Source organism: Panicum virgatum, chromosome 1K, assembly GCF_016808335.1.
Source record: "Panicum virgatum strain AP13 chromosome 1K, P.virgatum_v5, whole genome shotgun sequence".
Classification (NCBI taxonomy): domain Eukaryota; kingdom Viridiplantae; phylum Streptophyta; class Magnoliopsida; order Poales; family Poaceae; genus Panicum; species Panicum virgatum.
The window spans coordinates 42,994,853-43,013,111 of NC_053136.1; the positions used below are offsets into that span (position 1 = coordinate 42,994,853).

The 18,259-nt window shown below is 45.2% G+C and overlaps 1 protein-coding gene across 1 annotated transcript; it reads left to right on the plus strand.

The window, feature by feature from the left end:
- Nucleotides 1-8,462: 8,462 nt before the first annotated feature.
- On the plus strand, nt 8,463-11,803 carry LOC120710038 (protein KTI12 homolog). The gene is made up of 5 exons (XM_039995684.1): nt 8,463-8,493; nt 10,055-10,170; nt 10,959-11,009; nt 11,081-11,167; nt 11,447-11,803. Exons 3-5 carry the CDS (start codon nt 10,992-10,994, stop codon nt 11,600-11,602), a joined length of 261 nt encoding a protein of 86 aa, XP_039851618.1. The 5' UTR covers nt 8,463-8,493; nt 10,055-10,170; nt 10,959-10,991; the 3' UTR covers nt 11,603-11,803.
- Nucleotides 11,804-18,259: the final 6,456 nt, after the last annotated feature.

Genomic DNA, 18,259 nt, shown 5'->3' on the forward strand with positions numbered 1-18,259 from the left:
GCGCGATGTGATGGCTATTTTGCCGTTGACAGCAATTAATCGTGCGATTAAACGTGTAATTAAATCTGTAATTAATGGCCATAACCGCATCACCTAAATGACTCTGATGGTGTCCAGGTTCAACGATCCTGAGCACCTGAGTCACTATATAAGGAGTGCCATTCCCCTCATCCATTCTGCACCAGAGCACTGAGGCAACTCGGCTCCTCTCTTCTCCCTCTCCAGTTGCAACAACTGAGTTCCCCAACGCTAATTTCTGCGCGCACAGAATTAGCGTGAGCAGGCCTTCGAAACCTTGCTCGCCTTGAGATCCTGCACGGGATAGGCGGGCAATCAGATTTTTGGGTAACGCTTTAGCGTGACTGCTCAAAAATACTAAGGCTTTGCCCGATTGTACGACTACTTCCTGGTGGACGAGCCGAACGACTACGTCGACTACATTCTGGTGGCCGAACGACTACGTCGACTACATTCTGGTGGCCGAACGACTACGTCGACTACATCTTGGTGACCGTTCGCGGGACTGCACTGCGAACTTCTTCCTGCACCGATTTAGTTCGACTACTTCGACTGAGGCCAACCGAGTAGATGTCTACTCCAGTTGGTAACAGCGCAGTCAATGCCTCCGGCAACGGCCCCGCTTCAGGGTACTCCCTGAAACTTTGGTTATTTATATTGTTTATGCTTATATGTGTGATAAGTATAAACATGTTCACATGTTTTATTTTACTCCTTAAAGTCATAGAAATATTGTTAGTTTATACATTTAATTTTGGAATTAAAATATACCGAAAATTGCCTAGATATCTAACAATCCAAAAACCTGATTGTGTTAATAGGCTTTCGGTATCTAGCTTTGCTGCATCAATCAAACCATCACCTTTTGATGGTTCAAATTACAAACGTTGGCAAGAGCGGCTTATACTGTGGTTAACACTATCGAGAGTGATCCATGTGAAAGAGGGTAAGCCTGAACAATTCTCTCCAGAGGAAGGGAGTGCGTTCGATGAGGCTGATATCCTCTTTCGAGGCTTGATCATTAGTGTTCTCAGTGATAACCTGGTGGATTCTTATATCCGGCTGCCAACTGGCAAAGCATTGTGGGATGCTCTTGAGGCTCAATATGGAGTATCTGACGCCGGGAGTGAGTTGTATATCATGGAGCAGTTCCTTGAGTACAGGATGGTCGAAGACCGTTCTGTAGTGGAACAGGCTCATGAAATACATACTCTGGCAAAAGATCTCAAAAATTGCAGCAAAGAGTCCCCATGTGTGTTACCCAATAAGTTTGTGGCTGGAGGTATAATCTCTAAGCTGCCACCTTCTTGGAGGGACTTTGCTACTTCTCTAAAACACAAGAGACAGGAGTTCACAATAGATGGACTCATAGGGACTCTTGATGTTGAGGAGAAGGCGAGAGCAAAGGACATACGTGGGAAAGGAGTTGTTGGTGCTTCAAGTGCCAATCTTGTTCAGAAGAACAACTCCCACAAGAACAAGAAAAAGCCACCGCAGAACCAACCAAAGACTAAGAAGACAACCACTTTTAAGAAGAAGAAGAAGACGGGAGCTTGCTATGTGTGCGCTAGTACGGATCACTTTGCTGCAAAGTGTCCGAACCGCAAAGGCAACGACTCCGCCAACATGGTTATTAGCGAGCCTAGAGGAACATCGGGGTACGGTAATTTATTACCTACTGTTCTTTCAGTCTTTGGTTCACCCGAGTGGTGGGTTGACACTGGTGCTAATATTCATGTTTGTGCTAATGCTTCTTTGTTCTCTTCTTACCAGACCGGCGGGACTTCCTCCTTGCTGATGGGGAACGGATCACATGCGCGTGTTCTTGGTGTTGGTACGGTAAATCTGAAGTTTACTTCGGGGAAGACCGTGCAGCTGAAGAACGTACAGCATGTCCCCACCATCAAGAAGAATTTAGTCAGCGGCTCTCTACTGTGTAGAGATGGTTTCAAATTAGTCTTTGAGTCCAATAAATGTATCTTGTCTAAGTTTGGTACTTTTGTTGGAAAAGGTTATGAAAGCGGAGGCTTGTTCCGTCTTTCTTTGTCAGATGTTTGTAATAAAATTGCATACAATGTTATTAACGTTGATGAAACAAGTGTTTGGCATTCGAGGCTTTGTCACGTTAATTTTGGTTGTATGATGCGCTTAGCTAATTTGAGCTTAATTCCAAAGTTCATTTTTGTCAAAAATTCTAAGTGTCATGTATGTGTTGAATCAAAACAAACTCGTAAGCCTCATAAGACCGCGGAGGCAAGGAGCTTAGCACCCTTAGAATTAATTCATTCCGATTTGTGCGAAATGAATGGAGTGTTGACAAAAGGTGGTAAAAAATATTTCATGACTTTGATTGATGATAGTACTAGATTTTGTTACATCTATTTGTTGAAGTCAAAAGATGAAGCTTTATACTACTTTAAAATCTATAAAGCTGAAGTAGAAAACCAACTTGAGAGAAAGATCAAAAGAGTTAGGTCAGATCGTGGTGGCGAGTATTTCTCAAATTTATTTACTTTATTCTGCGAGGAACATGGTATTATTCATGAGAGGACGCCTCCCTATTCACCTCAGTCAAATGGGGTTGCCGAAAGAAAGAACCGCACTCTAACGGATTTGGTTAACGCCATGTTAGATACAGCGGGGCTTTCCAAGGAATGGTGGGGTGAGGCTATATTGACTGCATGTCATGTCCTAAATCGTGTTCCTACAAAGAATAAAGAGATAACTCCATTCGAGGAATGAGAGAAGAAAAGGCCAACACTGTCATACTTACGTACATGGGGTTGTTTGGCAAAAGTGAGTGTGCCAATAACCAAGAAACGTAAGCTTGGACCTAAAACTGTGGATTGTATCTTTCTAGGTTATGCTATTCACAGCGTTGGATATAGATTTTTAATAGTGAAATCTGGAGTACCTGACATGCATGTTGGTACTATAATGGAGTCCAGAGATGCTACATTTTTTGAAAACATTTTTCCCATGAGAGATGAAACAAGTTCATCTAGACAAGAGTTCATCGAGGATGATGGCTCTGCTGAGCCGATAGAACACAATGAACATACACTTGTAGAAAATCCTGAGGAGAATAACAATGATGCTCCGAGAAAGAGCAAGAGACAAAGGACTGTAAAGTCTTTTGGTGATGATTTCATTGTATACCTCATAGATGATACACCCAGAACCATTGAAGAGGCATATTCATCTCCTGATGCTGACTATTGGAAGGAAGCGGTAAGGAGTGAGATAGATTCTATTATGTCTAATGGAACCTGGGAGGTCGTTGAACGTCCTTATGGATGTAAACCGGTTGGATGCAAGTGGGTGTTCAAGAAAAAGCTTAGGCCAGATGGTACTATTGAAAAGTACAAGGCTAGGCTTGTGGCCAAGGGTTATACCCAAAAAGAAGGAGAAGATTTCTTTGACACTTATTCACCAGTTGCCCTATTGACTACAATTCGGATGTTACTTTCCCTGGCAGCCTCTTATGGTCTTCTCGTTCATCAGATGGACGTTAAGACGGCTTTCCTCAATGGAGAGTTAGAAGAGGAGATCTATATGGATCAGCCGGATGGGTTTGTATCAAAGGGTCAAGAAGGAATGGTTTGTAAGTTGTTAAAAACTTTATATGGTCTCAAGCAAGCGCCTAAGCAGTGGCATGAAAAGTTTGATAGAACTTTGACCTCTGCCGGCTTTGTTGTGAACGAAGCTGACAGATGTGTGTACTATCGCTATGGTGGGGCTGAAGGAGTGATTTTGTGCTTGTATGTGGATGACATACTGATCTTTGGCACTAGCCTTTATGTGATTAAGGAAGTCAAAGAGTTTTTATCTCAAAATTTTGAGATGAAGGATCTGGGAGAAGCTGATGTTATCCTTAATATAAAACTGGTAAAAGAGATCAATGGTGGGGTGATTCTTACACAGTCTCACTATGTGGAGAAGGTGTTAAGTCGCTTTGGTTATAGCGACTATAATCCTGTCTCAACACCATATGATGCCAGTTTAATTCTTAGAAAGAACAAAAGGATAATGCGAGATCAGCTGAGATATTCTCAGATCATTGGTTCATTAATGTATTTAGCGAGCGCTACAAGACCTGACATCTCGTTTGCTGTAAGCAAACTGAGCCGGTTTGTTTCAAACCCGGGAGATGATCATTGGAAGGCTCCTGAAAGAGTAATGCGCTATCTGAAGGGGACAATGAACTATGGAATTCACTACACCGGGTACCCAAGGGTACTAGAAAGGTATAGTGATTCAAATTGGATTTCTGATGCTGATGAGATAAAGGCCACAAGTGGATATGTGTTTACACTTGGTGGTGGAGCTGTTTCCTGGAAGTCTTGCAAGCAGACCATCTTAACGAGGTCAACTATGGAAGCAGAACTCACAGCATTAGATACCGCCACTGTTGAGGCTGAGTGGCTTCGTGAGCTCCTTATGGACTTACCGATAGTTGAAAAACCGTTACCGGCAATCCTAATGAACTGTGACAATCAAACGGTAATTGTTAAGGTGAATAGTTCTAAGGATAACATGAAGTCATCTAGACATGTGAAAAGGCGGTTGAAATCTGTCAGAAAATTGAGAAACTCCGGAGTTATAGCCCTGGACTATGTTCAGACGGCTAAAAATCTGGCAGATCAGTTTACAAAGGGTCTTTCACGAAATGTGATAGACAATGCATCTATGGAATTGGGCTTGAGACCCACGTGAGTCATTCTATAGTGGAAACCTGTCCTATGTGATCGGAGATCCCGTGAATTAGGATGGTGAAACAAACTAAAGCCTGACTGTGAGAAGAGAACCTTTGTGAAAAAGGGCTCATTCCGTGTATAAGGTGCATTTCTCTTCTAATCTGTATGGCAGGTTGGTCTATACCTTAATGTGTGCCAGGTGGTTTCTTTTAAATAAATGAGTTATTTTCTTGAAACAAAGATGTTGTCCTACAGAACATCTGAAAGGAACACACCTATATGAGTTTGACCACTGGTCATGGTCTATGAGAATTGGGTATTCTCTAGAAACTCATGAAGGGCCTGGAGTATGACTTATAAGCTCCAAACCGCGGGGATGCTTATGCAGCCTAGTACCAGTGTAGGGCTCTGGTCAAACTTGTTTGCACAAAACTGGCAATTCAAGGCATAGTCCATTGCACAGTTGTGAATAAGTGTAGCCTTTGTCCTAGATGGAAGTTCAACTTAACAGTCTCTGTCGAATACTGGTATATCAATGAGGGAATGAGGGTATTTCTAGTGTGGCTTGAATTTCTTGGTGGGGATTGTTGGAGTAATGGGCTTGGCCCATTCATTCTAAAACATAAAAAGAATTTAAAGCCCACTATTAATGCTAGGGAATCAATGCTTAATTCCGTACCGGGAATTGAGGAGGATCTCAACCGACTTAAAAGGTGGACTTCGTGTACACCACTTGTGAAGCCGGTAAGAGGAGGACAGTGAACCACACGCGCGCGCGCTCGCTCGCCTCGCCAAGCCGGGCCGGGCCGGGCCGGGCCGGGCCGTGGCCGTGGCCGTGGCCGTGGCCGTGGCCGAGCCGAGGCGAGGCGCGGCGCGGCGCGGCGCGGCGCGGCGCGGCGCGGCGCGGCGCGGCGCGGCGCGGCCGGACGGGACGTGACGTGACGTGCAGGTGCAGTGCGGTGCGGTGCGGCGTGGCGCGATGGCTATTTTGCCGTTGACAGCAATTAATCGTGCGATTAAACGTGCAATTAAATCTATAATTAATGGCCATAACCGCATCACCTAAATGACTCTGATGGTGTCCAGGTTCAACGATCCTGAGCACCTGAGTCACTATATAAGGAGTGCCATTCCCCTCATCCATTCTGCACCAGAGCACTGAGGCAACTCGGCTCCTCTCTTCTCCCTCTCCAGTTGCAACAACTGAGTTCCCCAACGCTGATTTCTGCGCGCACAGAATTAGCGTGAGCAGGCCTCCGAAACCTTGCTCGCCTTGAGATCCTGCACGGGATAGGCGGGCAATCAGGTTTTTGGGTAACGCTTTAGCGTGACTGCTCAAAAATACTAAGGCTTTGCCCGATTGTACGACTACTTCCTGGTGGACGAGCCGAACGACTACGTCGACTACATTCTGGTGGCCGAACGACTACGTCGACTACATTCTGGTGGCCGAACGACTACGTCGACTACATCTTGGTGACCGTTCGCGGGACTGCACTGCGAACTTCTTCCTGCACCGATTTAGTTCGACTACTTCGACTGAGGCCAACCGAGTAGATGTCTACTCCAGTTGGTAACAGCGCAGTCAATGCCTCCGGCAACGGCCCCGCTTCAGGGTACTCCCTGAAACTTTGGTTATTTATATTGTTTATGCTTATATGTGTGATAAGTATAAACATGTTCACATGTTTTATTTTACTCCTTAAAGTCATAGAAATATTGTTAGTTTATACATTTAATTTTGGAATTAAAATATATCGAAAATTGCCTAGATATCTAACAAAGTTTGCTAGCTAGGGAGTGAGCCATGTCTCCGTGCTTATTAGAATCGTGGCGTCGTGGCCAACGATGTTTGGAATCGGTAACTTCTTATCTGTTGCGAGTTTGCGACACGCAAGCCCGCCATTCTTTACTTGATCGGAGTTTCGGTGAAGTTTACAGCTAGCTGTAGTAAGTTTCAGTCAGATGATGCCTGCAGGCATGGAACATTTTGGCGGAGTAAAGAATTGAGCAAGCCTTTTTCAGCACCCTCCCCTGTCCCCTCCGTGGCTCCGCCTGACTCGAGCAAGAGTAGCCCGAGCACACAAACGTGCCAATGTTGGAGTTTGATGGAGCCCAAGGGCCGGGCCTCCGGGGATGGACTTTGCATGCCGGCATGCAGAAATAATTAGCCATAGTATTAATCAAGGAAGAGTAACTTGGGAGGGAAGATTTAATCTTTTCTTCTTGGGCTGTGTAGAGGGAGTGATCCCTGAGCAGGCAATCCTGAATATAGATGGCCAACGGGCCAGCACGGCCCGGCCCGGTACGACGTCGGGCCGGCACGGCCCGAAAGTGGTCGGGCCGACACGGGCCGTGCCGATGCGGGCTTCATGCCGGGTCGGCCCGTCAAGCACGGCTTAACAACGTGCCGTGCCGGCCCGTGAGTCTCCTCTCCTTCCTCTGTTCCTCAGCCCCCACCAGCGGTGAGAGGAGGTGCGGGACGTGGCGCCGCGGCGGTGCCAGAGGGAGGTGGTGTGGGGCGCGGCGGCGGGAGGAAGTGCGACGACTACTGTGGATGGCGGCGGCAGGAAGAGGTGCGGCGGCGCCGGCGGGAGGAGATGCGGGGCGTGGCGGGGAGGAGGTGCGGGGGCGCCGGAGGGAGGAGGTGTAGGGCCCGGCGGGAGGAGGTGCGGCAGCGCCGGAGGGAGGAGGTGCGGGGCGCGGCGGGAGGAGGTGCTGCGGCATCGGCGGGAGGAGGTGCGGGGCGCGGCGGCGGGAGGAAGTGCGGCGGCGACTGCGGGTGGCGCGGTGCGCACCAGCGGCGGCTGGATGCGCGGCAAGCACCTGCAGCAGCCGGCGGGAGGTGGCACGGGGAGCGGCGAGAGTGCTTGAAAATTCTTTAGAGAAAGAAATCATATGGATGTGTGCACAAAAACAATGACCTGATGTTTTCAAGCACTCATTTGATGAAAAAGTTACATCTGGTATAAATTCGGTTAATGGCCCTCAATTAGATTTGGTAAAAGGAAACCACTTTTATTTGTTAAGCACTATAATCTTTTGATAACATAGAGGCAGGATGCTTCAAATATCTACGATCGTACCTTAATTTTTTGTTTGAGGTGTGGTTGATGCCACGCAAGTGACCAATCAGTTATTTATGCTTGCTATGGCAGTTCACGAAAGCTTGATTTCTGTCTCTTTCATGCATTGTTTTCTGTTGTGTTGATTCTTCAGAAATCGACATAGAGTATTAAAACCATCATTTTTATGGTTCTTTATTTTAGCGATTCAAATCTTCGAATCTGTTTCATTGATTCCTTGCTAGGCCTTGATGTTGCATGGGTGCGCTTTGTTGGCCGTGACGAGACTTGTCTATCTGATAGGGTGATTTGGTGCTGCAGGGAGCTATTTATGACAACTCACAAGTCACAAATAGAGTCCCCATGGTTACATAGTGGTGTCCATTTGTACAGATGGATCCTCCAAGATATTTGGAACATCTGAACCACATTTATCGCTATAATTAAGCTTTGCAGACTATATAAATAGCATCATAGATCATGAACCACATTTACAAGAATCAGTAACTTAACTTAGCAGTTAACTTCATTGCTATAATTTGCAGAATTCTTTTGTTACTCCCAGTCCATTATGTTGATCATAATTTTTATAGGTATCATAACATGAGGGACATGACTGGACAACCAGCTGGACTTGATCTTGATGAGAATAGTGTTGCATATGCTGACTTGCTTTCTTTCTTTCTTTCTTTTTGAATTGTTTCCATCCAGAGGTAACTGACTTGCTTTCTTTCTTTCTTTCTTTTTTTAAAAAGAGAAATTAACTTCTACACATGATCTTTTACTAATTACCCTCATTGTCTGTGTTTAATCTCTCAAAAATTTCTTCTCTAGTGTTGCATATGCTGTAAAATTTATGGCCGCTTCATTGCCTTTTTTTTTGTTTAACCGATGCAATTGTTTGTCTAAATTTGATTCGGAGCATCACATGTTTCACTACAAGAAGTAGCGATGAAAAGCACTAGCGCTTTGTGGACTAGTAAATAGCAATGCTATACTAAGCTGTCTTCTTTTGTAGTTATTTTAAAATATACTATTTCAACTCAGTATTCATTACTGGCTGTTATCGAGACTAATAATAAGTAGTAGTCATGTGCATTGTGGATGGAAACATAGACTAGCAGTAGACAAAGTTGTTGGTTTCCTGTCATCATGGCTCTTTCTCTCATTTTTTTAAATTGACTGCAGAAATAGATGCTGGAAATTGGAATTGTTTGTTTGGATAGATTTACTTGAGTACTGAGGGACAGGAAGAGAATGGGGTTCTGGAATGGGGCATGAGAAACGTCTCAATTCCCATGTGTGAGGATATGGGTACATTTTCATTCCAGCAATTAGCTCATGGTTATCGAAGTTGTCTGAGCCTCCAAACTGATTTGCCATTGATGCCACTGGTTCCAGCTTGCTGCCAAACGTCCCTGCCATCCTTTACTAGTTACCACAGGAGACCCACTCTTGTTCTCATCCACATCAGAGCCCCTTCCGAAGTTGCTCTTGAGCCAGCAGCCAAGGCTGTTGTTTTGCCCCATTGATGCATTTGCCCCACCCTCTCAAGTTATTATTGATGTAATTGCTATTGGTCTATTTATTCATTTGGGCGGGGCTTTATGTAAAAAGTAGAATGGATGCTTACCTGCAAATTTCAGTCATGAAAATTCAACCATACTCATCGTTTCCAAGTGTATCAACAGTACCAGAGTCTCAGATTCCAGTTTTAAACCCACCTCATATTCCTGCCACTTCCAATCCATGTCAAACACATTATCCACATGCTAGCTTAGCAATAAGTAGTTAAGTACCACCCGACAAATTTGAACTATATGTGTTTTTATGGCTTTCAAAAATCTATGGCTCCATTACAGGCTAAAAAAATAAAATAAAAAACTGTATGTCTCCATTTGTTAGAGGTGGATTATAATAACTTTGTTTGTCAGAACTGCTTTTGAAATTTGGTGTTTGGTTAGCTACTTGTTTCTAAACTATGTCCCAGGAAAAGGAGGTGTAGCATCCCGATTAAGTGAATATCTGGAAGTAGTATGTAAAGATACTTTCATTTGAAAAAATAGGGAAGGATCGATCATTGCAGTAAGTATTAAAACAGTAATCTGATCTGCCTAACAGAGCATTGGACTTTTCATAAATTGCTTCTGCAGCAGCTTAAAAATATGTGCACTCAGGACACTGCAGCAACGCACATTGCTTCAATTTTGTTTACATTGTGGTTGGAGCATAATTAAATCTGATTAATCTGTATTTTATACTGTTTTTTGATAGATGAAATAGTGGAATCAGCTCCTGTCATTGCCGAGGCTGTGTCGTATTTGACAAAAAAGGTGGATTCAAAAACAAGAGATGTAAAAGTTCTCCAACCTACAATTGCCACTCAGACTGAGTATAAACTCTGGTTGTAAGGATGAAGTTGAAATAAATGACAAGACTAGTGAAGCTGCATTTTGCTGTAATTTAATCTCCATAAACAATTTCTTCCTGAATTATTTAGTACTCTGATAATTTAGTGTAGTGTTGTAACATTTGGCATCTTATTTCAAAATGTTTAGGTGTATGCCTGTATTCTGTAAGGCGTCATCCTTAGAACCATATGCCAAGCATATTCTTCTAACAACTGGATATGAATATATTGAACATGGACATCGCTAGAACACATTCAGTTACTTATTGTATTGCCTGTTCGGTGGTTGTTGGAATCTTTAGGATATGTGAATGGTGGTTATGCGGTATACTCTGGTTTTCCAATAAGCAAAAGTCCTAAACCTAGGGCAGGTGTGAAAATTTTCTACTGCTGGATTGAAAATGCTTGACTATCAAAATCACACAGTATGTTAAGTGTTTGGGCGACTATAGTTTTCAGATTTCTAGGTTGCTCAGCGATACTGATATCAGGATTAGTCCAGCCCAAAGATATTGAGTAAATATCATAGTTTTTTTTTGAAACGGAGTAAATACCATAGTTACTGAAATTGGTGATATCTGAAATGGAATAGTTCAAGGAAAAACTGGCAGCTTGGCTTCCATCATGTGAACTAACTTAGGATATCAAATGCTTTACAAATTTCCTTTCCTGTGTGACAGAAGGCAGTTTTAAATGTACATATGCTGTTGATTTTCTTCCTAGATCTTGGCAATTACCCGAGGATTTTCCTATGGCTTGATATTTCAGGTGAGAACAACAGAGGCTAATTCCCTTTATGAGATGGACAAAGCAACACAGGTACTAGCAGTTCTCTTGGTTGGTAGCTGGTCTTAAATCTACAAGCCTTGATAATGTGCTACGCTTTGTAGGAAGTGGTGAATGCAATTGTTGAAGCACAATCCTGTGGTCTTGGGCTTGCCATGAACAAGATTTCTATTGGACCTAACTTGCCAAATATATCCTTTGTTCATTGAGTAAATGTTATAGTAAATTTTATTATTATTATGTGACATTGTACAAATGCAGTCTCAGTGAGTTAATCCATAGGTTGTTTTTTCATTTAAGTTTGCTATCCAGTCTGCACATGATATCAATGTAGAATTAGCTCCACAACTTCATATATTAGCCTGAAGGATTTCCTCTTCTGCATTTCTACATGCATAAAGTAAAGCAGGGAAAACTTCAGCTATCCTTTGTTGTTACTATTTGACTTGAGTTTTTTAACTAATTGTTACATCAATCTTCAAAGATCTGTTGGCCTGCCTGAGCTCCGAAGCCTGCGACGAACATTCATTAAGCTGGCAGGGCAGTACAGCCTGAGTGGCCCACCACCACCGACTGATGCAAAGAGGATGTTTGTTGACTACTTAAACCGTGAAGTTGGTGCTTGATGGGTTTTCCTCTCTGATGTATAAATAATTTGGGGGCTAACATATACTTTTAGTGGCGTTGAAAAGACTGCATGCCCTGATTGTATCTTCGGTATAGGATTTCATAAATGCTGACATCATACAGGAATTCTTGTACCTTTGTAACATACAAAATTCTAGGGAAACTGAACTTTGAAAATCCACTTGTTTCAATTCGTATTATTCTTACTACTAAGCCGCACCTTTGTGCGCCATCTGCTGACAATCTGAGTTTGAATGATCAAGAACAAATAAAACCTGCAAGTTACATAAAATTTGTCAAGCTGGTATCTCGAACTAAAGCGGTAGAATCCTGAGTTTTCCCCCCACATGTTCAATTTGGAAGTTAATACTGCACAAATGTCACGGATCTAGATGCTGTTGAGTTCAAGGTCGGCAGGAGCATTTTGGTTCGTGCCAGATAAGGCCAGGTATATTTTGTTCAGTAGCACTTTTTTTTACCTCTCCTTTTGTTCTCTCAGTCCACCTTGAGCACTGCGATACATAGCGTGGCTGTTTCAGTGTGTGTTTATTTATTTAAAATATCAACAGGTTATTGCATCATCTGTCTGCTCATTTTGGTGTTTATTTAAAATTAAGAAGTTAAATGGGTATTTTGGAGTATATGGCAGTCATCTCTCAAGGTTTTCCCCTCCATCTCTCAATGTTTCTAAGTATACATGGGCTCGCAAGAAATGGAAGCAGTGGCGTCATCTGCACGCATTGTACTAACAGAGCAGCACGCCAGTTGCTTACGGCGTCATCAGGTGATCTCAAGATGGACACGGTTTTCTGTTCTAAGTGTAGTTGTAGGTTTACAAACATATGGGTGCGAGTGAGGTGTGTGTAGGATTGGTGTGCGTGCATGTAAAAATATATACTATAGCTATACTCAGATGACTTATAAAAAATAAAAAAAAAGAGCGGCACGCTGCGGCCGACCAAGGGCGTCCCCTCGTGCGACGAGTGCTGCAATGCCGGGCGGGCCTACCCGACGTACGTGTGCTCGCCGCCGGTCACGGGGATCAAGGCCGTCATGACGCTCAACGACTTCGAGGAAGGCGGCAACGGCGGCGACCGGTCGAATTGCGACGGCAGGTTCCAGTGGTATGCCAAGGACAGTTGCTTTTTCGAAGAACATACAGATCAGCGCGTCAGGGCAGGTCCGTGCTCGCCAAGTTCGCACGGCTGCGACAAGCCGCACGTAGGGGCGAAGCCAGTTCCAAAATTGGCCATGATGCACCAATTCATAGACTTGTATAACTTCTCATGATTATATGGTAATTTTAAGCTTAGTTAGTGACAAGATATTTTAGAACACGAAATGGACCGTACGCTTGGCTCGTTGCACGTTTATGTGCGCGGCTGTATCTTCTTGCTCGTCGACTCAGGCGGAACCACGGAGGGGAGGGTGCTGAAAAAAGCTTGTTCTTTAATCTTTACTCTGCCAATCCATGTTGCATGCCTGCACGCATCATCTGACTGAAACTTGCTACATCTAGCGGTAAACTCCACCGAAACTCCGATCAAGTAAAATGGCGGTCTTGCGTCGCAATAGATAACAAGTTACCAATTCCAAACATCGTTGGTCACGACGCCACCATTCTAATAAGCACGGGAGACATCGCTCACTACCTAGCTAGCTATAAATAGGGCAGGGATCTCCACATCAATGCTCACAGGGCGAGCCCAGGATTTGAGATTTGGCCCAAGCTCTACCGTTCTAATTGCACTAATTGAGCCATATCGGCGAAAGGACACGTAACCTAGTGATTACAAGAGCCTCAGTAGTACCTGAGGTCCTGGGTTCGACTCTCAGTGAGAGCGAATTTTCTAGAATTTAACGGCGTTTGTACTTTCAGTGGTAGGCGACGTTCTCGTCGACAGCGAAGTGCTTGTGTGACTTCCTCAATCTCAAGGATTTGTCAGCTCAGTCTTTCGGAGGTGTTCATAGGAGTAGAGTTGCGTGCGTATATTCAAGGCATGTTGGTCAAATGGATTTCTTCTAGAAACTGAGGAATCGGTGGATGGACATACCACGAACTCGCTAGTTAGGGCGAGCCTCCTTGTGTTTGCTCTGGCGGGCCTCCTGCTCGTCACGTTCCCAGGCCTCTGCGTGGGCACCAAGTTCCAGCCGAGCGGCTCGCTGGAGTGGCCGAGCACGGGTCACGTGTGCGGGGAGTGCTGCAAGCCGGGGCACATCTACCTAAGGTATAGGTACGCTGCTGCCGCTAAATGTTAGGGGTCACACGTATAACTGGCAGTCAAATCATCACACAAAAATTTAATAACTATTTTTTATTTCAGAATAATTTTTTCTGTTCCAGAAAAACTTTTGTTTGAACAATTGAAAGTTCCAGAAAAAATTATTGTTCGAACAATTGAAGTTATTCCGAAACAAAAAAATATTTCGGAACAAATTTGACTGAATTATACATGTGGGCCGGTTTGTTGGACCAGTTTAAATCCAAAACATAAATTTTAGAGTGTAGAACCTTGGTGTGACAAGTCTGCTAGGTGGTCTCCAACAGTGTCCGTGCTCGCCGCTGGTCACTGGGACTTCGAAGCGAGCGGAGATGGCAGCGACCCATCGGAGTGTGACGGCAAGTACACAATAACACACAGTGTGTCGTGGCCCTCTCCACTGGGTGGTACAACCACGGCAAGCACTGCCACAGGCACATCCAGATCAACGCCAAGGGAAGATCCGTGCTCGCCAAGGTCGTGGACAGGTGAGGGTTGGTAATGGGCCACGATCTTAGTAGTCACTTCACAACTTAATTTGGTCTTTAAATTTTTAGATCATAATAAGATTTAAGCATGACCTTTAAATTATCTAGGTCAAATTTGACGACCTTTCAGTGCAACAGCCTGCACGACTGCAACAAGCCGCACACCTTCCAGCCGCCGTGCGAGCCCAATATCGTTGACGCGTCGCAGGCAGTGTGGGACGTGTTGGACATCACCAGCGATCAAGTCGGTGACTACCGTATCACCTGGTTGGACGCATGATGAGTACTTTACTTGGTCTCTAGTGGTGTACGACGGTATGGGTCACTTATAAGGTGCAAGGTATATGTTTCTATTACCAAGACTTCTACATGAAGAGCCCCTCACGATATGTTTTGGGTTAGAACCTCCTTGCCCTAAACTTATCCACTTGGCTGACGCTCCCTATCCATCCGATAGAAAAAACGCTCGCCTTCTTCCTCAATTCCGCCCTCCGTCTCCCTACACTCCCCATTCCAACCTCCCCTCTTTGGCAAGGACAACCCTTCCCTCCATCTCCCCTTTCCTCAGATCCCCCTGCTGTCGGCACCGTCCAACGGGCCTCTCCCACCACTCGCTTGCGCGCCATCGCTGCCGGCCTCGCCACACTCAACCTACCACCACCTCCGGACTTGTCGCCGCTGCCGGCCATCTCTCTAAACCCACCGGCTATAGAATCCTTCAAACCTAGAGACCCTAACCCAGTAACCCTTAACTTGAATCGCTCCTTTGCCTCATCGCTGGCCTCACTGCCGCCCGCTTCGCCCACCTCCCGCTGGAGTTGGAAAAGATCGCCAGAATTCGACATTGTTACTTTCTTTGTTCTGATTTGTTACTTTTCTTTTCCCTTTTCTATCTCCTTCTCCTTCCTCGTATTGCCAAATTGGGAGGGCTCTCGTATTAAGTCTTTCGATTTAGTTTTTTGGTTCTATTGTTGTTGCTCTTGTGGTTGAGTAGTTGGATTGCAAAAGGCCGAAACACCCCTCGGATTTTTTACTCTAATACCCACCAATGCCATGCCACCACGTACTCTGTTAGTGTTGCTGACATGCGTGGTCTGAATGTAAAATGAACTAACTTGGGACTCAAATTTAGGCTCACAAAATTTTTGAAACCCAAAGTTGAACATTTTGTTGCGCTAAAGTTAGTGCTAAACCTTACTATATATTAGAACTCATAATTTTGTTAAAAATTTTAAATTTTAGCTAGAATTTGGCTCATCTTATTAGTACTTATGTTTGGATGAGCTCCTGCTAAACTTTACCACTTTTGGATATTAGCATTTGGATCAAACATACCAAATCATGTGGCAGATGGTTCGTGGCACTGTCACTACCAATTATCCTTGCACCATTCTCCCTCTCCTACATTGGCCCATGTGGCAGATGGTTCGTGGCACTGTCACTACCGATTATCACTACTGTAAATTGGGCTGACACAGCAAGAGCGGCGAGAACAGAACAGAGCCTTGTCGGGTTTTTTTTACATATTTACCATTATACCGGATGCAACTAGCTCGTTTAGCACTTTTAAAATGACTCCTACTTATTTAGCACTACTGTGTCTGCAGCTCCTACATTTTTACCACTTTGTCTTATGTGTCACGCCACGCGGCATGACATGCTGGTGCACGGTCAGCAACAACATGCGAAATGTCCTTCCTACCCCTCACCTGTTCCTCTCTTCTCACTCTCCGACAGCTGGATCCCGCAGCTCCTCTGACCGCCAGGTGGACCCACTGGTCAGATTCATCTTCCACCTCAAGTCGCTAGGCTGCGAGGAGTGAGCCAAGCCCCGCCGCAGCCGCTCCTCGATGCGCTCCCTTCCGTCCGCGCCAACTCCTCGGCTGCCCTCACGTCCTCGCAGCACCAGCCCGCGTACGACCTCACCTTCTCCTCCGCGGTCGCGCACCTCGTCTCAGGGACGCCGTGGCCTCTATGCCGGAGATGCCCGCCGCCCACCTGGTGAGCGGACCACCGCCGTCTTGATTGCGACTTCATTTCCTGCTCTCCCCTCTTGCTGTTGTTTCTTGGTATGCTCTGTTGTCTGCTCCTCGTGCTCTCTGATTCCCCCCCCCCCCCCCCCCCACCGAATTCATCGATTAACTAGTAGGAAAGAAAATAAAAAACTACTTCCGTGCAATTTCTAAGCAAGGAAGGAATTTCTGTTTCAACAGCCCCCTGAATTTGCATGTGAGATTGCGAGGCTGCTTCATTTGCGAGTGCGTGTGCCTGCGCCTTGCCTCCCGGGGCAGCAACCTCCAGATCGTCCACTTCGAGGTCCACGCCGACAAGAATGACAGGGTGTAGCTGGCTGGCGCGAACAACGTGCTTAGGAAGCTAGATGGCGCGGCCAAGGAGCTGGTGTTCGCGACGCGGCGCGGGAGGTGGACGAGGTGCTCGACGCCCAGCATGACCAGAGCCTCCCCGGCTCGGAGGAGAGCGGCCGCCGCGAGGAGCAGCGGGAGGAGTAGCACCAAGGCCGCCGCGGCCGCCAGGAGCTCGAGCGGGAGGAGGAAGAAGAAAGGCGCTTTGATCAGAAAATCATAGGAGTTTGTATTTTTTACACATATTTTTATTCAATAAAGTCCCTAAACCACACTTTACCTTTTAGAATATGCAAGTTGTATTTTCAAGCTAATATGCAGGTTACAAGTACACTTTGACCCGACATAAAATCACAGAAATTAATAGAGCACCGATTCAGGCTCAGTTGGACCAAGTGTAGCCTAAAAACCACACCAAAACCCATCAAGACAAGGCAAACCCCAGCATTCAGACAAGAGGATGCCCAAGACAGCCCGTTGGAAGAAGATGGGGGGGGTTGGTGGCCCGGGCAGGCCGACCTACTTAGTCGGCCGACCTAGCCCGTGGGCCCCACCACCTCAACTTCGCCATGTGTCATCTCCTCACTGGTTGCTGAAGGCGATTCTGCAAACTTCACCCTGTGGCCCCCTGCTATAAATACAAGGGGGTGGAGAATAACACAAACACACCACACACCTCTCATCTCCTCTCTTGCATTTTTTGTATAGTTTTTAGGCTTAGTGGAGTTTAGAAGAAGTGTAGGAGTTATCGAGTCGCCGGAGTTGCTCGAGAGTTCTGGTATGGGTTCATCTCTAGCTCTCTCTTGTAATATTCGGTTGTTTGTAATAGAATTAGACTATGGTTACTGATATCTGTTTGAAGTATGTTCTGAGTTATCAGATATATGCTTCTTGATATGGTTGCGTTATCATTCCATGCTTGCATTGTATGATCGCCCTGTGCTGGAGATGGTTAGTCTTTTGTTCATAGAACTCTATCAACTGCTCCAGTATTCGTATGATTGCTCTAGTGTGATGTCTTTCCATCCGGAAGGTGGGGACTCCGCGCGGGACACTAGAGTATTCCTTACTAGTGTAGACGTGGTGTCTAGATTAGCTAAGTGTTGTTGGATGTCAACTATACCCACGGTTTGTAGAGGTAGCCGGCAGGTGGTGACAGTCCTATCCGAGCTCGAGTAATCCTCCACGTTCGGTATGGGGGGTAGGAGGTACATAAAGTCGCCGGGGTATACGGGCTCATCCCGTTGCTTCAATAGCGATCTTCCTGTTGTGTAGTTTAATATCTGACGAGCTAACCAATGAGAAAGTGTAGATATAGCTAGCCTAGCACATCTGACTCGAGCTCAGACTTCTACCTTGCTCCCGGCCTAAAGCATCTTTTATCTTTCTTTTATCTTTTATTTATCCAAGAGGGTAGTTTGTGTGTGTCACACTATCTCCTACCATATTATTATCTTACCCTTGTTTATGCATGAAAATATCCAATCTAGATAGAGTTCACCAACTAATCTATATATCTTCTTACTAAAACATGCTTAGCAAAC